This window comes from Pleurodeles waltl, chromosome 12, assembly GCF_031143425.1.
Source record: "Pleurodeles waltl isolate 20211129_DDA chromosome 12, aPleWal1.hap1.20221129, whole genome shotgun sequence".
Taxonomy (NCBI): domain Eukaryota; kingdom Metazoa; phylum Chordata; class Amphibia; order Caudata; family Salamandridae; genus Pleurodeles; species Pleurodeles waltl.
This window is the reverse complement of record NC_090451.1, coordinates 674524865-674550414: the sequence shown is the minus strand read 5'-3', so window position 1 is coordinate 674550414 and position 25550 is coordinate 674524865. Positions and strand designations below refer to the sequence as shown.

Here is a 25550-nt window from a genome sequence, read left to right as displayed (position 1 = left end):
AAGCATGGTAGGGGACTGTCTCAGACGCTTGATTGATCACTTAATACAACAAACCGCAACATATGCTGGTAATGCCAACACCATTGCATTCTGGTGTTGTATTGCTTTACTGAGTTTGTCCACTGAGTCTGTGAGTCTAGCAAAGTTATGGTTCATCATATTTTCCCATCCTCCACAAATTTCCTCTAACTTTCTTGGCCATCAATTAATTGTGACATTGTTCAAAGCATACTCATCATTTGCTGCTTTACACTTTTCAGATTTCTTGCTTGCTGGTGCTGCACAGAAAGCATAGAGGCCTCTACGTCCCAAGCAACTGAGATGTTGCTTCCATGTGTACAACACCAGTACTATAAGAATCCCTGTCAATGTTTTTTATTCAAATAAAGTCTGTCCAATCTACTGTTGTCTTTTCTGACTGATTTAATTTGGACATTTTTAAAGGACAAACCATGCGCATGTGTTGCTACACATATTTAGATAGATATTGTAGTTTCACTACAACTCCCACAGTGCATTGGTGATTCCCTATGAATGATAAAAATGGATTTCTTAAACAGTAAAACTAATTTGGTAATTTAACATGTTTGCTAATCTAGGGAACTGACAAACACAATTTCTAATGTTACTTTGAGGAGTAAATGGTGGATTTGATGGATCAACTTTGGAAACACCCAAGACACTCTCAGGCTGAATTGTTCCCTCAATGACAGTTCCATAGGTGTTGATGGTGGCTGCTTAGATGGGCATCCAGCTGTCCTGTGTGCTTCTGCCAAGCAAGTTGCAACCTTTTCTTTGGTTCTCGATTTTAAGTTATACCTTCTTTTGAATATTTCAGGGATGGTATGCTGAGCAACACTGATGCCATTCCATACTTTTTTGGGGGGATTCTGTTACACTGAAAGTACTCTTTCCAAACAGCTCCTCACTATGGGACACACACTCCTAGTTAGGAGCACCAACTCATTCTCAGAAGAGTTCATTTTGTATTTGTTGCCAGCAAGATGTCTGCCACCTTCTTCCTGTGACATTTTCTTATCACTCCTTAATTTCTTTCTGCCTCTGCACAGTCTTTCCTATCACTCACTGCCTTCCACTGACTTTCAGAACACTAGGAGAGGACGTATTTATTGACTTCCCTTATTGTGAGGCTACCATTCTGTAACCAAAATGTGACTTTTCCTATGTGCGATTTCCTAATCCTGATTCACTTTTTTGCAATTCCCTATTAGGAAATAGCTAAATAGCAAATGTGAATAGAAACGACTCGCAAATAGCGATTGACAACCATTTGTATATTGCAAATAGCGATTTCCCCCAAAATGTTTTTACAATGCTACTTGGATATTGCTTACCTAACCATGCGTACATCTGGCCCCTAATTACAATGGTAATTTTTTGCAAATCAATTTGAAATTCTATTGTATGAGGAAAGAGTAATGCTACAACTTCTTCCAGTGCTTTACTGACCTCATAATTCACCCTAACCAGATCATCCTTGGTTATAACAAACATGATATCCAGAGATAACACTTTTTTCTATGGTTTTTAAACCATGTGACGTGAGTTGGGTCATTCAGGGTTACATTTAAATCATGATTTGCCCCTAAATCACCCACCTAATAGTTCTATTTGATTAATATATCTGCATGTGCTGAAAGTTTAGGGGTTACATTGTCACTATTGTGGCCGAGGTCATCTAGTTTTTTTATTGCTACTTAACAAGGTTATAGAAGCAGAGAAAAGTCAAGAAATAAGAAGCATTCCTTCTTGTTGTTACCGTATTTTAGAACAACACCCATAGATTTAAAACTACACATGCTCGGGGATTTTGATATAGTTACCAGTCGAAGAAATAGATACAAACACCAAATTTCCCAAAGCCTCCAACGGTAAGCCAACCAGTGTGATCTAGTCTAGCAGAGATGGTGTGAAATTTGCATGAAAAGTCATGTCTGTGTCTTGCACAAAAAACATGCAGAGCAGGGGAAACTATTAAGTGACTTGATTTTGATAACCTCTATGCCATTATGCTGCAATGTAGTTTCAAATCTGTTCCAATTGAAGACAATGGATGCTTAGATGAGGTGTTGTACACTGGTGTCACTTTCTTGTAAAAATAATGATAACAGCTAGCTCTTAAGACAGCAGGAAAGCTCCATCAACCATAATGGTCCAAGGGGTAGATGTACCAACCTTAGGAATAGCAATTTCCTAATTGCCATTTTCTGCCAAACACAATTAGGAAATCTCTATTCCTAATATATGAAATCTTGAAGTTAAAATTAGTGATTCCAAGAGGGTCTACCTCATGAATGTTATTGACGGAGGACACAATTTGCGACCCACTAGGAAAGATAGTCACATGGATGGTGACCTGCTTGGATCAGCGGACCACCATGTCTATGATTGCTTTTTTTAATAAAGCAATCTTTTTTCTTTGAAGTGCTCCACACTTTCCTTAAAAGAAAATGGAATAAGTTTCAAAAGAAAAAAACAAACGTTTAAAATTCACTTTAGAACAATTAACAGTGATCCGTAGGACAACTGCATGCTCTTAAAAAATATTTGTTTCTTCATTCTCAAAGGGGAAGAGGAAGTGGAAGGAATTACCACTACTTTTCTATAGTTGGTAAAAAAATAATATTTGCAACTGTAATTCAGTTGCAAAGCATTAATGCACTCTACTGCAAACGGTATTTGGAAGGGATGCTCTAAACATGCTAATTCCAAATTCCAAATACTAATTGGCAAACCCTAACTGCGATTCTGTAGAATCACAGTTTGATGTTTGTGCATACCAAAAAACATCTTTGAGGTTGCAAATGGGCAGATTCTGTGAATTAAGCTGTTTGTGACCTAAAATAATGCTTTGTATATCTGATCCCAAATCCTCTTGGACTAGGGGAACAAATAAATGTGATAGTCTTTTATACAGCTGTTTTGCTATCCACATTTGGCGTTCTATGATTAAGAATATTAGTAATGACGTTTTGAACTTATATTGTAGTCAAGGGCCTATTAATGTAGCCTCCTCTGGTTTACAGAGGGGGAAAGTTGCACCTTACCCAGAAAATAATCTAAGAATGTATCTTTTTTGCTTAACCTCTTCAGATTACTGTGACATATTTTTTTATAATACATTACAAATTATTATGCAATCTTTTATTGTTAGTTAACTGTGCTCCTTCTTCCTTCTTCAGTGTTATACTGGTATTTGGTGTGCTTTTTTCTTGCTACTCTTATAGTCTTTTTGCTACATTGCCTTGGCTTACATCTATCATTTTGGTTCTTCGCTCAACCATATCGCTGGCATCAAGTTTTGAACAAATTTGTTTCATTTCATACAATACTTCTGTTTGTTCTTCATCTTTGGTCAATACATATCAGTGATATCATGACTTTAGTTCCATGAGTTTAGTTATATTTTCATTTTCTTCAGTTCAGGTTATCAGTCAGTCATAAAAATCTGTAAAACCACGGCTTGTAACATCATTGAATTACGTAATTGTAGTACACATTTTAATGCTATGCTATACTATACATACATCAGAGCAATCTAATTGCTGCAAGTAAATCAATGCCATTCTACACTCGCTAAATTTAAGTTTCAATAGCACAGGCAATAAATACCATTAGGTAAGGAGAAGATAGAATTTGCAAAAGAAAACGAAATGCAGCAGTCTGGGGAGACACCTCAACGGCATACACATATGTCAGAGGGAGCAAACTGTTCTAGCGGGAAAACACAGTAGCCACCTAATTGAGCCTGGCCTAAACCAGGATAACAGAATACATTCCTAAGTACATGAAACTAGGTTCAAATAAGGTGTCACTCACTGTAGAGTTTGTAAAAGACAGTATTACCTAAATGAGGGTTTCTCCAGCTCCGTGCCCTCCATCTTGGCCCTTCTATGAGTTATAAAGCACTCCATAATACACCTTTTGCCCTTTTTACAAATATATGTTGGCTTCTCATAAATACAGGGGCAGTGGAAGACAGAAGTTGCTTCCCTGATGTATTGTAACCAAGGAACTCTATAGTGTCTGACAGAGACACTAACTTCATGTCGGAGTACATGAAGTCCATGTGGAATGTGTGGAGTGACTTATATGTTCTCCACATCCTATCACCTCCAAACAAAATGGTCTTGTGGAGAGATTCAACAAAACCCTCAAACGTATGATAATGGGCCTACCTGAGCCCATGATGTGTAAGTGTGACATCCTCCTGCCATGCCTTCTCTTCTGCTTACAGGGAGGTCCACAGAAGGGAGTGGGATTTAGCCCCTTGGAACTCCTCTATGGCTCTCCTGCTAGGAGACTGCTTAGCCTTGTCAGGGGTGGGAGCAAGCTCCCAGGAAAGCCCATCAGGATGAGGTCAGCTACATGCTTGCTCTCTGCAACTAGATGCATCAGGATAAGCAATCTAGAGGCCAGTCAAGAAGTCATGGAATGATGATATGACCAGAAGGACACTCTGGTAGAGTTTCAACCTAGCCAGAAAGTGTGGGTCATGGAGCCTGTGGAGCCCAAGATCACTGGACAGGTCCATATGAGGTAAAGGAGTGGAAGGGAGAGTACACCTACCTGGTGGATGTCAAGACCCCTAGAAACCCCTTTAGGTTGCTCCACACGAACTGCTTTAAACCATACTTTAAGTGGTATGAAGTCAGCATGTGTCTGGTGACAGATGAAGGGTTGAAAGAGGACAGCAAGCCTCTCCCTGACCTCCTATCTGCCCAAGAGCAAGGTGGGTCACTAGAGGATGTAAACCTCTTCCTACCCTGACCCCAGAACAGCAGAGTGAATGTCGCCAGTTGCTGGGGGCAGTTGTCCTCCTTGTTCTCCCTCACCCCTAGACTCAATACCTGTGCATCCATGAAATTGACATTGGAGACAGTCTGCCTGTTAAAAATAAAATGCCCATTCCTACAGACAAGGTGAGGGCCAGTATCAAGGAGGTGGTCTCCAAGATGTTGGATTCAGTGTTCCAACAGACCCTGGTCCATCCCTGAGGTGCTGGTACCCAAGGCTGCCCCACTGGGCACCACTCCAGAATTTAGGTCCTTTGTGGACTACAGAGGACTCAATTCCATCACAAAGACTGACGCACACCCCATACTGTGAACTTATGAGCTCACCAACAGACTGGGGGCTGCCAACTTCCTTAGTACCTTTGATCTCACATCAGGGTACAGGCAGCTTGCTCTGACTGAGGAGGCAAAAGACAGGTCTGCATTCTAGACCCCACAAGGCCAATTCCAATTAAGAGTGATGCCATTTGGCTTAAAGAATGCCCTTGCCACCTTTCAAAGGTTGGTCTATAGGGTCTGTGGCGTATCTGGCCCACATTGTGGGCAGGGGAGAGGAGCAGCCACTCCAGGCTAAGACTGAGAATATCCTGACCTGTCAAACCCCTCAAACACAGACTGAGGCGAGGGCTTTATACTATGAGAGCTTTGCTAAGGGATATGGCATCATTGCTGGCCCCTCAACAGAGCTCACTTCAAAGAAGCAGCCCAGAAAGATGATCTGGACAAAGGTCTGCCAGAAAGCCTTTGATATCCTCAAGAAGGCCATGTATACAGCACCTTTACACAAGGGTCCTGGCGTCTCTAAGGAGTTCATAGTGCAGACAGACAATTCAGTGCATGACATAGGGACTGTCTTAGCACAGTTAAATGAGGAGGGCCTAGATCAAAGGGTAGCCTTCATTAGCACAAGGTTACTTCCACAGGAACAGAGGTGGAGTGCAATTGAAAGGGAGGTGTTTGCTGTGGTCTGGGCACTGAAAAAGCTAAGACCCTACCTGTTGAGCACTCACTTCTGGGTTCAGGCATACCAAAGGCCCCTCAGCTGGCTCATAAAAATGAGGGGTGAAAATCCCAAACTGTTGAGGTGGTCCATCTCCCTACAGGGAAAGGACTTTATGGTAGAAAACCATCCTGGGTCAGTCCACACCAAGGCTGATAGTCTATCCAGGTTCTTCTGCATTAGTGATGGGAACTTACAAGGGGTTGGGTAGTTCTCTCAATTTTCAGTTGGGGGAACACATGTTAGACCTGTCAACCTTAGGGTGGTCTTCTCCCAAACGTTTTGCCTTCTTCCTCCATTTTTAATGATCTTGTTTTTTTTACATTAGGGCAAAGAGGGCTGATAGAGTGCATCATCAAAGTATTTGAACGCTTTGAGGTTTTGTCATTGAAAGTGTTGGTCTTGGCCCTTTCTGCAGGGTCATCCTCAAACTTTTCCCTTGACCCTCCTGTTTTCTAAACCTGTTTTTGTTGACTTTTAGGACCACTCTGTGTACTTAACCACTGCTCCCTGCGCTCTCGTGCCCATCACCAAGGGGCCAAATTGTGGACTTACCAATGCTCTAATAAGCTTCCAGGCCTTCCCCTGCATGCATATGCTGATTTCCAGCCATTTGGATGCTATTCGCAAAAGACCATCCATTCCCAATCCATGTCGGGTTTTGTGGAAGCTACTCTGCTCATGCTTGGAACTCCATTACCTAGAATCTCCTGCTCACTGCTATGATCACAGTTCAAGGATGGGTGGAGGAATTCAGCACACCTGTGGCTGGCTGCTGATAGCCTGCTCACACCTGATGCATGTGTTTACTGGGAGCCATTATAAGCCTCAGCTCCCTTCAGCTCAGTGTTGGTCTTTGTAGCTGATTTCCGGTGAGACCAACCCTTGTTTCCTAATGTTCCTGACCCATAGTTATTCCTTGTTTCTGTTCCTGAGCTGCAGTTATTCCTTGTTCCTGAGCTGTAGTTATTCCTTGGTCCTGTTCCTGAGCTGTAGCAATTCCTTGTTCCTGGACTACCGCTCCCTGCAGTACTACTTGACTCCTGAGCCTTACCTATTGTACCATGTACTTTTTCTGTCTTCAGTGTTTCCTGGTTTCCTTGTTTGCTTGATTCCTGCACCAGCACTCCTTGTGTTCCCTTGAAGCCTCTCCTGTATTTTCCTTTATCCAGTCCTTGTCTTTTTCCAATCCTTTGTTCCAGTCCCTAGTTTGCTGTTTTCCTGCTGTAATGCTTCTAGTTTCGTTGTATGTTTGTTACTTGCTTTCTGCCAATTGTGCCCTTTGTTTTCCATTCTTTCCTGTTAAGCACTCCTCCTTGCTAGCTGCTTGCCTTTCGTGGTTTTATTTAGTTCTACATCCTCGCTGTTACCACCTTGCGTGTTCCTGTTTTATTGCCAGGATTCGTGGGCTCAGCTGACAACCTAGGTGGTGTTTCTTGTCCACTGTGGGTATTGCCTTTCAGTTACTTTTATAACATCACCATAGAGGGCAGCTCCACAGATCCTGCCTTTGCATGTATACCCAATATATGGGTATTAGCTGTCAGAAACTGTAACAGCAATTATGGGTGAGGAACTTACTGAGTTTCAGTCCTACCGTGTGGAGCTCCAGCGTGCTTTACCCCACATTCCCTTAATTGTTAATGTTGTTATATATATATATATATATATATATATATATATATATATATATATATATATATATGAGACACGTTCATTCTGGGGTGTTAGTCTGGGTGCCACATTGTCTCTTGAATGCCTGTCCTTTCTGAGACTTATCTCTCTTAATCCTTTGAATAGAGCTTTCCCTTTTGGACCCCCTCTCTACACTGACTCTCTGTGTGATCTTGGGCAGCTCTGTAATCAGCATTCTGCCTACTTTTTCTTACCTGCCACCAGCCCAGCCAGCACCCCTCAGCCGTTCCTGACACTAGCTAGTGTTAAAGTGCTTGTGCTTTCTCCTTTAAACATGGTAACATTGGCACATTCCCAATCAGTATATTTAATTTTCTTATAGCTCCCTAGTAAAACGGCACTGCCTGTGCCCAGAGTCTGTAAATTAAAAGCTATTAGTAGGTGTGCAGCACTGATTTTGCCACCCACTTAAGTAGCCCCTAACACATATCTCAGGCCTGCCAGTTCAGCCTGTGTGTGCAATTGTAAACTGCCATTTCGACCTGGCAAAGTTAACATTTGGCCAGGCCCAAACTTGACTTTTTAATACATATGTCACCCTTTGGGTAGGCCCTGGATAGTCCACAGGGCAGGGTGCAATGCATGTAAAAATGAGGTCATGTACTTTTCAGTTTTACATGTCCTGGTAGTGAAAACTTCTTTTAAGTTTTTTTTTACTACTGCAAAACCTACCTCTCTTATAGGATACAATTGGAGTTACCTTATTACATTTAATAAGCTATAATTTCCAAACAGGAGCAGATAATCAGTTCATGTTTGGTGGAAATTGAAGTGAAAAATCTTTACTTACGGTGAAGTCGGATTTTAAATTAATATTTGGAAAATGGCATTTCTAGAAAGGTGACTTTTTCCTGCTTTAGGCACTTAGTGCCAGTAGCCTGTCCCTGGGTTACATGACTTGGTGTAGTTGACAGTTGGGCTTGGTGTATTCCTCATAGACAGCCACCAACAATAGGGAGCTTATGTATACCTGGATAGGCCATCATTGGCAGAATGGGAGGAAGGAGTCCACTTACACCTGAATAGACTGTGTTCTACCTCCACACAAAGGGCTGCATACTCCCTAAAGTTAGTAGGGAGTCAGGACAGGGAAAGCAGGATGCTAGGGGACGTCAAAGGGAAACCTCTAGAAGCCCCGCCCACTTCAAAGGTACAACTAGGTATAAATAGTGGACCTCAGACACCAACTCCTGAGCACACTTCTGGACCTATGGATACTCTGCTAGGAAGAAAGACTGCTGTGCTGCTGAAGGACTGCCACTCTGCTGGACTGCTGCCTTGCTTGACTGCTGCCTTGCAGTGCTGATCTGCTGCCTGCTGCCTTCTTGCTTTAGTGAGAAGGACTGGACCTGCATCTCTTGAACCCAGAATCCCAGAGTGAATCCAAGGGCTCATAGGCTGGCCTCCTTATCTGGAGCATCAGGGACACAACAGGCTTCCAACAACCTCACACCTGCACTTGGACTCTGCCATCTGTGCATCTACCCCGCCAAGTAGTGCCACCCTAGTCCTGGACCTTTGAAAGTGGGCCTAAGGTGTCCTGTCAATCTCTGTGGTTCCAGAGGAACAACAGCATATTTGCGTTACGGCGCAACCCTGAGCATAACCAATGGTGGGGGACTTGAGGGCATGGCAACATAAATGATCTGGAGTTGGTGGAAAATCACTTGTTGCATCTCCTTACCAATATGCCGGTCAGTACCCCTCTTGTCCCCCTTCAGTTAGACCTAGGTATTCGATCTCTTGCCCATAAGGCTAGATCTAGACCTTTGTTATACTGGAGGAGGACGTGGTCCACCACAGAAATTATGCTCTTTCGGTTGGGCTTAGAATATATCTTAAATATTCCTGCAGCTGCCAGGGTTCCATGACTGAGATATATAAAGCAATGCCTGTTTGAGATTGGCTGTGAGCACCTATGGGTGAACCCTGAATCTGCATGTTGGGTACCTACGTCTATGTTAAAGGGGATGTATTGGAGATGGGTCGATGAAGGGCTACATATGCATGAGCGAGTGGGTTCCCTGACTTCAGCTTTTTTTCAGAATTCAAGGAGTCTCACTCTCTGGAGGAGTACATGGATACTATTGAACCACCGGTTCCTAGAGCACTGTATTTCAAGTTCCTGTATTGGTACCTTGCCAGTCCGGTCATTTACGATGAAATGGCAACGTTCTACTTGTGTAGTAGAGATGAGCTTCCCCTTTTGTCCTGAGTCTAAGGAACCTATAGAGCATATCATGTTCTTTTGTCCCCAGCAGCATGCCAATAGGAGGGCTTGGATACTCCCGATATGTTACAATTTGAGTATTAGGGACATCAGAATAGTACTTAGAATACTTAGATCGAACATGCAGCATTCAATTGTTTTTGCTGTCTCCTGGTTTTCATTACATATGTGGAGTTGAAGATCGAAAGGGGCTGCTTCCTTGATAATTGATCAGGCCTAGGGACCTATTTGTGTATTTTGCTATAGGCCGCCATCGCATGAATGATGTTTGATGGGCAGGGATTGGTTACTGCATTAAGCATGTTTTATTTTCATCTTATTTTCCTTTTTAATTTATGGATGTTCGAGTAGTTTTAAGACTGGTTTATTGATTATATGTGTGTATTTTTATTTTTTATGTTTATTACTTTGATTGAGCGTTTCACTATCTTTATTGTGTGCTGTTTTCAGGACTTTTAAATATTTATGAGAGGTTTTATTATTTGCTCGATGATTTTGTACTTTTATGACCATTGGCTGAAATAAAGTTATGATGATGATGACTTAAGTTTACTTCTCTTCTTAAGTTAAGCCTGCTGAAAGTATTTACAGCCCTTCCCTTCTACTTCCTTCCCAAAACAGCAAAAGTATGGATGTTGCAATGACCAATCTTAAATACAAAGTTAGGATATGTGGCACAACATAAAATTAACTTTAGAAATCCTTTCTTCTTGAGCTTAAAAATATTTTTCCTAACGTGTCTGTTCAGACACCCCCATCCCTGGTAAAACGTCCTTGATTGGCGCTCCTTCCCATAATTAAGTTACACCTCACACCCTACCACTCTTCTGACCCATGCTTGAAAATGCCCACAACTAAGTGACTGTATAGGATACAGTTATGTCACTCAGGAATTAGTTACTCTTATTTACAAGCATAAGTCAGAAAGATTCCTTTTTAAATCAGGCCCTCTGTACTGCCCTAAAGCATCCTAACAACAGTCACACCGGTCTTAAAATCATCTTTAGACTGTTATGTAGGCTTAAAACACTGTAAAGACTTTCTAAAACCAGTACAAAAAAATTATTAAATCAGGCTCACTTTTTAAAGTTTCGGGAAGTCTTGAGACAATTTGTAGCCAGGACTAAACTTTAGTAAATGCGGACCTTAGTGATTGTATTTACTGCATATATCAATAAAATATACCATTATAGTCCCACTTTATTTTTGGCAGACCTCGCACAATTTAAAAAAAAATAACAATCAAAAAATAATTATTAAACTATCACTAACAGAACTCATAAAACACAGCTAAAAGAAATAATAAACTGAGGCAACTTGAACTGATCATCCTAGGGTGTATAACCTCAACGACTCCTTTGCTGAGATTTAAATTCTACATTTCAAGTCCATCAGTCAAAAACACACTTATATTGTCAAGTTGAATAATTCCTTTATGGAGTCGCTGACACTATACATTCAAAGGAAAATACATTATGTCATACCTATTAAATACTACACCAAGTAAATTGATTCATATTGAAAAACAGTAAAGGACTTTCACTCCAATGATCCCACACCACAAAAGATATATTTCTTCTCCCCCCTAAAAATGTGTATCGATATAAATCCATCAAATACTATTAATCATCTTTTTCAAAATGTGTGTGGCTTCATTAAGAGTATAGCAGACTGCCGCTGGCAGAAGATCACCCCCCTATATTTAGAAATCCCAGCCAGCCTGGCAGAGATCCCTGTGCACTGTGTGGAGCCACCCCTGCTGTGGCTCCAATAAATACAGTGAGTTTTTGCAGAGTGAGCACCATGCTTGATGTTCCCCCTCAGCAAAGATGTTTGTTTCTGAAAACAAAGGGTTAAGTGCTATGATGCACGGGAGTTGTTTTCCCTGTGTGTTGGCCTATTATGTATTTCTCCTGCCACTTGCTCCAATGGTTTGTATGTTAGTCCATGTTAGGGAAACTAAGTGACAGTCACCCTAGTCTGAAAAGGAAAGGATGACTGTCCCTATCAACTAATGGCCCTCTAGCAGATGGTCCATCAGGTCAAAGTTTCAGTGGAGTCTCCACAAGCCTAAATCCAGAACTTTCCCCATTTCTAAATAGAATATTGAACCACATGTTCGGTATGGGAGGCCACGAGTGATTCATGTCAGTGCTCCCACTATATCAAACTTGAAATGATTCCTATGGTCTTTCTACAAGTGTGTCTTCCAATGTATCATGAGTGAAAAATCCATAAGAACATATGAATAAGTTATCTTTGGGATATGTATCATTTAAATAGTGCAATTTAAAAATAAAGTATAAGTGTTCTTTATTACATTTACAGAAAGTTTGGCAAATAATTCAATCTTTACTTATATAGCCTGGATATTTTTGTCAGGTTAAGTTGAAAATTGTTTGATGGCTTAAATAAGCCACATAAATGTTCATGTGGGCCAGAGGCCACCTGGCATACTTTATAGAGTAACTGGATTGTCAATTCATAGTAGTAGGTCCCAGATAATTCTAGACCAATTATATAGTCAACAAAATCCTAAAATTGTAAGCTATTTGTTTCCTTGATGGTTTGCACCCACGTTTACACTCCTGAATCCTCCTCATCTTCTGAAGGTAGGTAGGTGGTCCTTACCTCTACATTTAAATATAAATTTGCCGGTGAATTCCAATGGGTGAGTCATGTTTGACAAGGGAGAGATGTCAGATACTGCCAGGAGGTAGGGAAATCATGTGCTGTAAGAAATTCAAGTTCAGATGCTCTGATGTTGTGTGCCTTAATTCAAATCTTCCTTTGACATAAAATCTTGCTTTGATGTAGGTTTGTGTGAATATGGTCTGTTGATGTTTGTGGACAATAGAAAGGATGTCACGTAACAAACACTCCTAGTCATAATTTTCAAATTGAAGCATTTTCAAACTGCAACTATTCCACATTTCAGGGGGAAACATTAGGCACAATGAAAAGTAAAATTTGCACACTGTTTCACTTTCTACAAATACTAAGTACATGGTGTGTAAAATTACAAAGCTACACTTGTTTTTGTTTGCTTTATTCTTCCTTTGCCTAAAAGATGCTCTCTGGTGTTCATTTCTGGTCTGAGTAAAATGATGTAACACTTTGGAAGAAATATACAAGAAAGTAATCCAGCACTAGATGCAATGATGCTAAAGACCTCCACAGCTACCATGTTTTTCCCTTGTGTGCTCAGATAACCTGGGATGAAAGACAGCCACACACTGAGGAACACAATCATACTGAATGTGATCCATTTAGCTTCATTAAAGCTGTCAGGCAAATTCCGTGAAACAAAGGCCACCAAAAAGCTAGCACAAGCCAACAGCCCCATATATCCTAGCATAAACCAGAGGGCGATCTCAGAACACTCATTGCACTTAAAGACAATGGTTCCAGTCTTCATTTTCATGTTCTTTTCTGGGAAAGGTGGACAAAGCAGCAGCCAGGTGGCACATGTTACCACTTGAAGAAGTGTGCAAATAGACACAGTAACCAAAGGAACTCGTGGCCCTAGCCACTTTCTCATGTTACTGTCAGGTTTTGTGGCATTAAAGGCGATGACTACCATGACGGTTTTGGCCAATACACAAGACACACAGAGCACAAATATAATCCCAAAGGCAAGATGTTGGAGTAGACAGGTTGTTGGATGAGGTTCTCCAATGAAGAGTAAAGAACTGAGAAAACTTAATGCAAGAGCTCCCAGGAGAAGGTAGCTCAGTTCACGGTTGTTGGCTTTGACTATCGCAGTTTCCCGGTACTTGATGAAGACACACAAAACAGCAGCTGCCGTGAAGGAGGACAAAGAGGCAGTTGTGGTCAGAGTGCTCCCCAGAGGTTCATTATAGGATAAATATTCTATTCTCTTTGGGACACATTCACTTCTTATCTCATTGGGCCACTTGTCACTTGGACACTGCCAGCAGGTGCTAGAGCCTGCAAAGGAAAAGGCAAAACAGATTTGAAAAGATGTAGCATCCCATATAAGTTGTGAAGAAACACTGAGTAGAGTTTCTATATTCATGGTGGTAATCAAAGCAAAACTCTTTAGATACCCTAGTCTAGCCTTCACCACAATCCTCATCCAAGACCCATAATGAGGACATTGCTGCTCAGGTACCCTTCGACGCAAAAATGTTTGGCCAGACCCCAGACACTTGCCTTGCCACATCTCATCATTTTTACATCTCATTAGACTAGGTATCGCTCCCTTTCGATGAGATTCTGTGGGATGGGCTATTTCTTCCTCTCCTTCTTATCTCATGAAAGCTGCTGATATATTTTGGTACTATTGTCTGGGAGAAACTAAGGGTCTAATTTACACTCCAGCGGACAGGTTACTCCATCACAGTGATGATGGATAGCCCGTCCGCCGAAATATAAATCCCATGGGATATAATCTGATTTAGATTTCGGTGGATGGGCTATCCCTCACCATGGTAACAGAGTAACCCATCACCCGACATCCAAATCGGGCTCTAAGTCTTCCTTACCTTCATGTTATGTAGGAGCAGGTAACTCTTCTTTTTTGTGTGCTAGTAACCACATTATCCATTTCTTATTTTCTTGTAGGAATAGACAACTCTTCCTTTTCATGATTTTTTATGGTATAATCTTACTCTTCCTATTGCAGGAGATAATATGTTTTTCATTTGTGTCTTATAGGCACAGTAAACTCCTCCTAACCTTGGTATCATATGAGAGGATCTAACTCTTTATTTAATTGATGTCTTAGGGTCCAATTTAGACATTCTCTACTTCGGATCTTATAAGTTTAGCCAATTCTTACTTTTGGTTATATTGGATGGGGCTTCTTAACTTTTTCTCTTTGTGATATTGTTTTGGAGCATTTATTTATTCCTTTCCTTTATCTCAGCTAGGAGCAACTAGCTATATCTTCCTCTGATATTGCATTAAAGCACCTATCTCTTACTTTACTTCACATAGTATAGGTGTAGATAGCTCTGCCTGTATATGGTATTGTTTGGGACCTCTTAACTCTGTCTTTACTGTGTATTGCATAGAAGTAGCTAACATTTCCATATGGTAATTTTGCATGGGTGAGCTAACTCTTCCTTTCCTTTATTTGATATGGAAGCAGCTAACTATTGTTATAGCAATTTTGTACATGGGTTGCTGACCCTTCACCTCATATATTTTGGATGCAATTCTGTGTTAAACTATCACAAAGGCCTGTTAGTTTTCTCACAAAATTGGATCACTAGACATCACTGCATATTTGTTGTGAACAATGATTTGGAGCTTGGGAGAAAGACTGTCATCAGAATCTTACAAAATTATTAATTTCTGATCCAAGGATCTCTGCTCTTCATGACATAAGGGTTAGATAGAAATAGTTTCAATAGATTTACCTATGCACCACGTAATATGCATAATTGACTAGAAGACTTTTTGTTGAGAGAAAGAGTGGCAAACAAGAAAAAGTGTTAGATATTCATAAAATCTTCTCAAGTCACCTGTAAAATGCCCCACTAAAAATAGGGGTGAATGAAAACAAAATAAAGCTCAAGGATGAAACAGATTCATGGTATAAAGTCAGAAAATCGTTTAATAAATGGAGCAGTGACTCTTCTAAACTGGCTAAAAAAGAAGAGAGATATATGTATAAAACATTGCAGAAAAAATATATGATAGATCAATTTGCGGTAAGGGAAACTTTTGGATGGGAACCACTTCTATCCTGCTGGACATGCCTCTCCTTCATTTGCACCGGTTATTTGTGCGGCAAATTCACTGCTCACATTCTCTCTCAATGGATTGTGTGAATTGCATCATATCGGCTGACGCAGGAGGCTTTTTCCTTGTTCCTTAATGCTCGCATTTCAATTTTCCAGAGTTTCCAGGCAACTAATACAGACCTGAACCGGATACATAATATTGAGGCCATATTAATACATTTCTCATGGGACTTCATGGTTTTGGGACTTGGCCCACTCTGCAGGGTCATATTCAAACTTTTTGCCTTCACCCTCCTAGATTATGAACTCATTTTGTTTGCTTTTTAGGACTTAAAGTGATTGTGCTCTCCTTTAAACATGGTAAATTTGGCTTGCACACAATTGGCACATTTAACTTACTTATAAGTCCCTAATTAAGTAGCATTACACGTACCCAGGCCCTGTAAATTAAATACTACTAGAGGGATCGCAGCACTTATGAGGCCACCCACTTATGTAGCAATTTAAATATGTCTCAGGCCTGCAATTGCAGCCTGTGTGGAGTTTCAAACTGCAATCCGACCTTGCAAAATAAACCTTTTGCCAGGCCTGATCCTTCTTTTTTTTTAATACCCCTAGGATGGGCCCTGAACATCAGGGTGCAGTGTATTTAACAAGTGGAGCATGTACTTTTGACTTTTACATGTCCTGGTATTGAAAATCTCTTACATTTGTTTTTCACTTCTGCAAGGCCTAGCTCTCTCTGTAGTCGGCAGTTAGCGTTCGTGTATTTCCCACAGACAGTGAGACAAATAGCTGTAGGCAGGATGGGCCATCTCTGACTTGATAGGGGTGCGGAGGTGTCAGCTACCACACTTGCACATCACAAAGACTCCGCCCCAGCACACTCACAAAGCGTTTCACATAGCGTGAGAACTCCAGAAGCTTCTCCTTCTTTAAAGTGGGCATCAGATATAAATATTAGACTCTCTGACCCAACTCTTCAGTACACTTCTGGACCTGTGGAACACTCAGAAGAAGGACTGCTAAGCTCCCCAGCTGCAGGAAGTTCCACCTCTCTGCTGCCATGCTACTCGGCTGCCCTGATGCCTCAGTGAGAAGGCATCTTGAACCCAGAGCCACCAGCGTGATTCCAAGGGCTTATTGGCTGGCCTCTTTGGATTATGATGCAGCCGATCACTTTAATGTGTGTGTCACATACAAGAGAGCAGCACGCATGTTTGTCACTGGCACCCACTGCATCAGTATTCTATGTTACTGAGTATTAATTGTTGTAATTAAATTACCTACCATGCATTAACTAGATGTGATAATGGCATGGAAACACAAAACGTCTTCAAGAATACCATAGGTGTGGGAAAAAGGATTGCAGAAACAGTAGTGGAAGAGCATGATTGTACTGACTATTCAACCAATATATTTGAACTAAATGTTAACACACAAAAGGAAACGGTACCATGCGGTAAAGATTCAGTGATAAGCACAATGAATAAGCAACGTGGGACAGAAGCAGAGTGTCCCAGTGACCCAATGACAATGCTTCAGAATGGAGAAAAGGACCTCATACTGTCCATCAACTCTTGCAGGTGTCCAAATTAAATTGGGATCTCAGAATATATAATGAAGGTCCAACCAACACTGTGGGAATCACTTTTAGAACAACACACCAATATGTGAAATACAATCATTCTCAACTCCTGGAGTGCTCTAATTATCTTATTTAAGAAAGGTGAGTGCTCCCTCCGAGAAAGATACTGGATGAATGCCTAGATTAAAAATATGGCTGTATCTTTGCAAGACATTAAAACGCATGGATGAAAGAGCGGGCATATAGCTCATCTTCAAATATGCCTACCAGAAGGATCATCATTGATGAGTGTTGACTAGTAAAAAGACATGGTCCAAAAGAAGGTCCTCTTGTATGTAGCATACATTTATTAATTTAACAACATTCAATGGAGACAAACATCTTAAGAAGCGAGATGGTGACATGGGCACTCCTATGTCACTGTTGTGAATAATAATTGAGCTACGTAATGCCCTATGAGCCTGGATACTGATGGGGTAAAATGGGGCATTGCTTCAATGTCTTGGGGACAATGGATGCTAGTATGGATCATAAGTCAATGTCTTGACAGAAACATATGAGTTCAACATAGTGAACTTGTTACTCTATGAATATGAAGTTTTAAACCAGAAAAAGCGATATAAAACTCAGTCAACAAAAATGCTTTGTTGGAAGCGCTAACTGAAAATGGTACAAGATACCCCTGGGTTTGCATTAAGCCTAGAATTAGGCATGCCAAGCATTATTTGCAAATATTATGCAAGAGTCTTAATATACTGGCAATGTATTAGGACAGAAGGAGGGTACCACTTGATATAGTGCAAAAATCATGTTAAAAGGAAAACAGACGATCCCAACTTTGCAGCGTTAAAGATGAAAGAGGGCCAAAACTATGCCAGTAAGTTATCTTGGCAGAAAGTAATTACAAGCCTATCAAGGTATGAAAGTGTTGAACTAGACCAGAAGGCTTGTAAAAGAAATTTGAAATATGAATTTATAGCTAACAAAGAACAGCTTGGGTCTCCCCAACAACAACTGATAGATATCCAGCCCCATTTAATTAGAAGGTGGGTGCAGAAGCTAAGGAGAAGGCCAACTACGGATCCAGGAAGCAAGGGAGAACTGGACCAAAACGTGAAATGCCCCTCATCAAACTGCGTCTCAAAACCTTGATCCGTGCTCTCTAAGTTTGTGAAGACCTGACTTATTTTAAAAACTTTTATCACTAGCGATTTCAAGATCTTCTATTACATATAATCGCCTTTAAGGATGCTCAGATATGTTGGAAGCTGGGAAAGGTTTTCTCAGCATTTGAGGGAACGACGAAAGCTGAATTTCATTGTACATTTTTCAATGCTTTCATATATTTGTATTGCTTAAATTGGCTGAAGCCAAACACACCAGAAAGTTTAAACCTATCCGTACTATAGACATGCTTAGGATTTGTTTTGCCTTTTCAGGTTAAAGATATTTCAGCAGCATACTGATATGTGGGTAAACAAATAAATGAGTACTATACAGCAGATGGACACGTTGAAAGTTTCCTTCACTGGGTGAGCTTGCCTTTCAGGCCCTGATATATACTTTTTTTTTTACAATTGTATTTTGTAAGTTTGCGCCACTTTTGCATCAAAAGATGACGTTAATGCGGCGCAAAAAATATATAAATCAGGGCCTCAGTGTCTCCAATTTAGGCATTTTTACATTTTTTCCAATATCTGTATTAACAAAGGGCTTAATTTAGAGTTTGTCAAATGGATTACACCAACACACACTTGACAGTATTCCTGTCCAATTTATTACAAGTGCAGTATATCCTATGACATCTTAACACGGAGGATGAGTTATCCGTCAAGTTGTGAAGGAGTAACCCAATCACCAAACTCTAAATCAGGCCTCTTACCCTAAATTAAGCTAGGACAGAAAAATATTCTCTTTTTTTCAGTGAGAGAAAACTAGTTCCTTCCGGCCCTCAATTCATCCTTAGTTAGGTTGTTGTAGAACTAATTCAGTGTTCAAATTGGAGAAAATCATTTTCTCCCAATCTTCAGCTTTCAAGTTGATCCTATTTAAAGGAACACCTTTTAACAGGAAGGTGAAAGCTTTGGAAACATATTGCCAATGAGGTCATAACATCATTTGAAGATTTATCTCCATATGATTGTTAGGATCTGTTTTCATGCTACCAAAGTCAACTTAGTCCATTACCTGTTCTGTTGGCGATCTCTCCTTCAGCGCATGGGATACAGTCGAAGCAGCAGGCAGGTCGTCCTTCCTGGTGAGCCATCCTATAGCCGGGGGCACAGCTCTCACTGCACACAGAGCGGGGTACCTGGAGAAAAGAGGGGAGGGATGCCCATGTTCGGTTGAGGCGGTTCTGCACATTCTCTAGGGGATCTCACGACATTAGACAAGCAGGTTTAAGTCTTTAATGTAATCATTATTTTCCACCCTAGCAAATTCGGACAGGCTTCAAAATGTGAGACACTCTTTACAAAGCAACATGCATTGGGGATGAAGAATTCTCTTTTCCTAGTACAGTACCCACTGCCACCTCAGGAGTATACATTATTTTATGTTTTCAGCTTTAGAATGAAGTTGACTATGATTTGCGTGGGTTGGGCTCTGTGTATGTCTTTTCCATTCCAGAGTGACAGCCAATTTTCCCATTTTGCAAAAGACACAACCATTTATAGATAGGAGACCTTGGGCCCACTTAAAACTTTGTTGAGAGACCTGCTGTATTTTCGGGAGAGTTTGAGAGTTTGAGTACTACTCACTAATTCTGTAGTATCAGAAATTCTAGTCATCACAAGAAAGTTGAAATCAATCAATTTTTTGCATTCCACTTTATTAAAACTTCTGGTTTGAAGAGAGACTCACTCCACTTTCATTCTGGCAAGTGAAAGAATAGCACGGGTCTGTTCTAGAAAACAAAGTAAATGTAGATTGAAATTTGGCAGCAAAAGTCTGTTCTATTGAACCACAGTTTGTGACAATATTCACAATTAGTGGACCTTCATGGTAGGACTGAACATAGAGCTATAATTACAAAGACATCTAAAAAAGCAAAATGGCTCCCCCAGTCAACGCAGATGAAGCAAAGTTAAACTTGGGGGGGGGCTTTTTGGGGGGGAATTGGCGGAGGGCAGCATCGCAAGCTGCGCTGACCTATGCCAAGTGACACAAGGAATGCACTATATTTATGCAATACCGTGCATTCCTGTCCTTTGCCCCCCTTGCGATGGTGCCATTTTGGCTGCCTAGCCTCAACACAGGCGGTGCAAGGGTGTCTGTATTGCATACAGGATTGCTTTTAGGGCCCCACTGGGAACCAAAAGCAGCCCTGGCAATTTTGCCGGACCAGCCCACCCCTCCGGCGGGCAGAGTGGGTTTGTGCAAGTGTGAAGAACTGCTGCTTTTGTTACTGGATGCCAATAGTTCAGCACCTCTGCAAACCTGGCCCCCAGTAACAAAACCGGTGCCTGCTGCAAAACCAGCCCCCACCCATCTAGACTCCTGGTAAAACACCTAATGCCCGCTACGGCCAGTCCAGCTCTGATTGTTTTTATGCAGGAAGGGGTACCTTCCTGCGCAAAACATCCCTGAGAGGCATTTTCCTCTTTCCATTTGTGCTGCACAATGCAGCACACATGGAAAGAGGAAAATATGAGGAGAAATAAAAATATTTCTCCTCATTATGCCTTCCCTGGGAAGGCGTAAGGTTTTGGTGCTTCTCCAGGTTTACATGATTAAGAAAATCTGGGTCAGTGTCAAAATCCATGGGTGTTGCATGGGAAAAGCCACGCAATGGCTATAGAACGCCTCCTTGGCGCCGGACAAGGCAATGCAGCCGCGTGTGCTGCTTTGCCTTACTCCACATCTATGAGCCCATTCAAAACCACGCAATGTGGCTTTGCGTGGCTTCAAAGATATTTGCCAGAGCATCACAAAAAGTGACTGCTCCTGAGTTAGGGGTTGATTATGATGTTATGCTTGTTGATTTATCATCAACACTGTCTTTGCCTTCAAAATGAAGCCCACATCATCTTGCTTGTGGAAGCTACTCTTCAGAAAATGGTGATACTGATATTAAGCGTAACCGGGAGGGCCATCATGGGCGAAGTGGAGAAAGCAAGCCTACAAAAAAGACCAATAACCTAGTTGACACAGGAGAGCCTTTAATTATTTGTGGGTTCCGCCCTTCCTCCATCTTCTTGAAATCAGCCCGAAAAGCAGCAACATCTGTGACCTTAGTCCTAGCCCACCCTAAGTAAAAGAGTGGCTCAACAACAGGTTTGGGGTTTGCCACTGTAAGAAACTCTGATCCGCTGGTTAGGACCTATCCACAAAAAGCACAAATGAGTTAGTGTAGATATCTTGTTACCAAGAGCTCAGTGGCCAATTTGAGGCTTAAACATGCAATAAAATGGACAGAACATTTTAGACAGATGAGTGCTGCTATTACAGCCCCAGAATTCAAAGATGATGATGATGATACTGAAGAACATGGTGGTGCATGAGGTCCCTCGAAATAAATAAGTATCTGGATTCTGAGCCATGCTGGTCACTGCCTAAGTTCAGCATCCATGCCCTCTGGCTGGTACGAGGGAAAGGAAATCACAGTCATTACAAAGTGTCAAAGTAGCACAATTTTGTGCAGGTCACGTCAGGTGGGACCATGAAAAGAAAATTTCACACAATTGTTTGTTCAGCAAATCAGCACTGTATCATCAAAGCCATAAACAGCCCCTTTATACAGTGGGAAACTGCCCAATGTTTGGCCTTTGGCTGTTTGTCATTTTTAAGAGTTGATTCAGAGGGCTTACTGGAATTTTTGGTGATATATTTTCAAAAATGGAAGGTAATGGTAGCTGGACCTATGTTTTAACTGTCTGTCTCTGGGCCTCACCTACATATGCAAGTGCTAGGGTTTGATGCAGAAGCACTGAAGGAGAGCATTGGGCACCCTGTCCTTTTTAACACTGAGATTCAGAGCAGTGATTATGAAAAAGACAACATTTGTGTCACCTTCAACAGGGTTAACAAGAGGCCTTCTTCTACCAGAACTGCTTTTCAAGGTCTCCATTAGCATGCAATGATTGCAATGTTCCTATGGAAAGGAGAATACAACCATCAACCTCGGAGCATCCAATACCAAAGTCTACAACTGCCTTGAAACCGATGGTCACAAAATCAGATTTCTTACTACTGACAACAGCATTAACATTGTCAAAGCCACGTTAGAGGATGGATACTCTTGGTACTTTATTTTGCCTCTTGCATCAACCTGATTTTGCAGGACTTTCTCAGATAGGTCAGTAGTCCATGACATAGTGGTTGTCTGTAGCTGGATTTGTACACATTTTAGCCATATGTTTTAAGTTTGAAAAGAGGTGAGGGTCTTTCAGAAAGCTGTCAAAGCGCTCATACAAGAGGCTTTGACCATTTGGAATACAACCTTGCACATGCCATAAGATCTTTTTGAGCTCTCCAAGTAAATCATTGCCTACTCACAAAAGAAAGGCAATGAAACTGCCAAAGAAATGTCATTGACTGATGGACAAAAAAGGATAATAGAGTGAACCATCAACGTTTTTGGACTCTTTAAGGTTTTGGACTCTTTGAGGTTTTACCATAGAAAGTGTTATTCTTTTAATAAGCTGTAACTTCCATTTGAGAACAGCTAATCAGTTCATGTTTGGTGTCTTTGGAATTCTAATAAAAAATCCTCTCTTATGATAAAGTTAGATTTTAAATTATAATTTTGAAAATGTCATTTTTTGAAAGTTGACATTATCCTGCCTTAGCGAGTTAGCACCTGTAGCCTGTCTCTGGTCACAAGACTGGGTGTAATGACAGGTGAGTTTTCTGTATTCCTCTTAGACAGCCATGCACAATAGGGAGCCTAGTTCTGTGTGAATGGGCCATCACTGATAGGATAAAAGGGTGGAGCTGGCAACAGCCCTACTTACACTAAAATAGGCTGTGTACTGCCACCACACAAATTGGTGCATACCCCCTGTAATTAGACTGGAGCCAGGGCAACGCAGGAAGGACATTTGTGCACTTCAAGGGAAAACCTCCAGACGCTTCTCTCACTTCAAAGGAGGCAACAGGTATCAATATTGGACCTTAGTACACTTCTTTACATGTTTAAGATTCTGGCTGGAATTAGGAATGCTGTGCTGCTGAAAGGGCTGCCACTCTGCTGGGCTGCTGCCTGCTGTGTAGACCTGGTGCCTACTGCCTCATGCCTGGGTGAGAAGGACTGGACCTGTAACCTGTACCCAGGGCCACCGGAGCGACTCCACAGGCTAGTCTCTTATAGCTAGCACCCAGACTGTACTGTGAGTGCTACCCTGGCAAGTGGTGCCATTACAGTCTTGGACTTTTGGAAGTAGGCCTGAGGGTCCTCTGTCAGGCCATCTGTCGATCCAGCAGAACTGACGTATCACATCGACTGCACTGCACAACCCAGAGCAGAACCAACAACGAATGCTCAACACATCTCCTCTGCTGCGAGGATTCTCCAACGCCAAATCCTTTGGTTCCTGCTTGACTAGGGTTTTACCTACTTCAACCAGAGAAGATTTTAACATGAGTCAAGTCATCCCATTATTGTAAATGCTGTAGACTAGCTTGCATACAGTGGAAAAAATACCTCTAAAAATACCCCTGAGTATGACGAAGGTACTCGTTTTTGTAAACAGCGTAACCCGTCTTCTGGAAATAAATAACAAGGCTCCACCAAACGTCTTACGAAAAGTGTATCTCTGCACACCACCACCACATCACAGCACACCACCTGGTTCAACCACTTTGTGGTCTCATTCTTTGGACTCTACCTTCAAGATCAGACCATCTCCAATTCACCCACAGGCCCCATTGCTGATTGAACCTGGACAGGGTCAGCCAAGAAAATAATGCTTGTGTCTTAGCCACCTCCCCTTTGGCATTCTGTGTAGAGATTTCTAACACTGCCACTGATTTTATTCATTTGATGATGAATGTACTCAACTCCATCACTCCTCTTAGATCATGGCACATCCCTTCTAAATCCCCTCTGCCACATGGCATACAGAGGGTCTTAGGGCCCTGAAATGACAGTGCAATGCCTGGAACAATTTTGGAGGAGTTCTTATTCTGATGCCAACAAAGCATCATGCAAGGCCTCCATTAGGAATTATTATATGCATGTTACTGTAACTCACATTGCTTTTCGTGCTGATTGCATCAAAAACAAGCGAGAGGTTCCCTTTTTTTCCTCCAGTGCCAGGGCATCTTTTGTGGGTAAGAGGCGCAATCTATAAAGCCAATCATAAAAACTGCATCAACAAGAGAGTGTCTTAACTTGGATACGAATAAATGTAATCACTAGGATAAAGGAAAACTGAAGTCCTGTCTCCAAGCAACTCTGTACAGCATAGTGGTGGCTCCATCTACACAGCAATTATGTCACAATGGCAACTACCACTTGTAATTCCATTTGCTTGCATTAAGAGAAACGGCAATAGAAACATCCTCTGTGTAGGGTTGGCTGTTTAGTTTCAATAGTTTTTTGTTCCATTTTATGATAAATGGAACAAACAGCGCCTGGTGGGTTAGAATTTAATTGTTTTAGGTTTTACACCAGGTCCACAGTTACATAAAACTCAAGATGAGCAATGAAAATTGAATCCTGAGAAGCTTCAAAAAGTCCACCTTCCAGTCCCTTAGGTTTCTCTATCACTGTTGGACCTGCCACTGGGAGGGTGCAATGTTGTTTTTTAATTGCAAGTGCAGCACCATAAACTGTGAGCTAATGAGGCCTGTTCTCACTATAACGGAGTCGGGGAACCGCCTCCTCTGTTGCAGAAAGCAAAATAAGAATGAAAATAATCAGACAGAGCAGCAGGTGAGAGACTGGACTAGAACTAGAAGTAAATTAATCTGCCACTCCCAAATTGCAGATGGCTGTCTTGTGCACATAGATGAACATGACTTTATTCTCCCAAGGTCTCCATATGTATGTGTACGCCTCACAATTGACAGGGTATGAGCCAGACATAAAGGTACGAGAGGTACATTTGAAGAGTGAGTAAAATTTGGATTCTAGAATAAAAAAAAAGTATTGCAGATCTTCATCTTTAAAAGGTGTTAAATTCAACATAAGATGAATTAAATCAATTGAGACTCATGAGAATTATGCCTATTTCCCTTTAAAAAATAAATCAATTTTCCCCGGCCCATAACATTCCCTGTAGTTAATCACAATCAATGTGCTTATGAATAAATGGAACAGGGGTGCAAGGGGCGCCCTAAGATATCCCAGAGAAGCAATTACCATGCTTCTTATTCACTGCTTCAAACAGGCTTTTCCATTTTAATGTCATCATGTCTAGGGTGATCTTTTGTGGAATGTGGTCCAATAGCTAAGTGGCTTACTTTAGATCTTGAAGGAATAATTCTTATCTGAATTTCCACATTTGACCAAATGATATTCTACTGGATAAATTAGATGATCGTCCAGCACCCCAGAAGAATA

General features: G+C 41.3%; 1 protein-coding gene across 1 annotated transcript in view; it reads right to left on the bottom strand.

Annotated features, from left to right (window-relative positions):
- Nucleotides 1-12721: 12721 nt before the first annotated feature.
- LOC138267182 (extracellular calcium-sensing receptor-like) overlaps nt 12722-25550 on the bottom strand; it is a 31225-nt gene continuing 18396 nt past the window's right edge. Inside the window, exons 6-7 of the mRNA XM_069216031.1 lie at nt 19232-19355; nt 12722-13693 (exon numbers count right to left, since the gene is read on the bottom strand). Coding sequence (XP_069072132.1) covers nt 12762-13693; nt 19232-19355 — 1056 coding nt within the window. The 3' untranslated portion in view covers nt 12722-12761. The remainder of the gene's footprint in view (nt 13694-19231; nt 19356-25550) is intronic.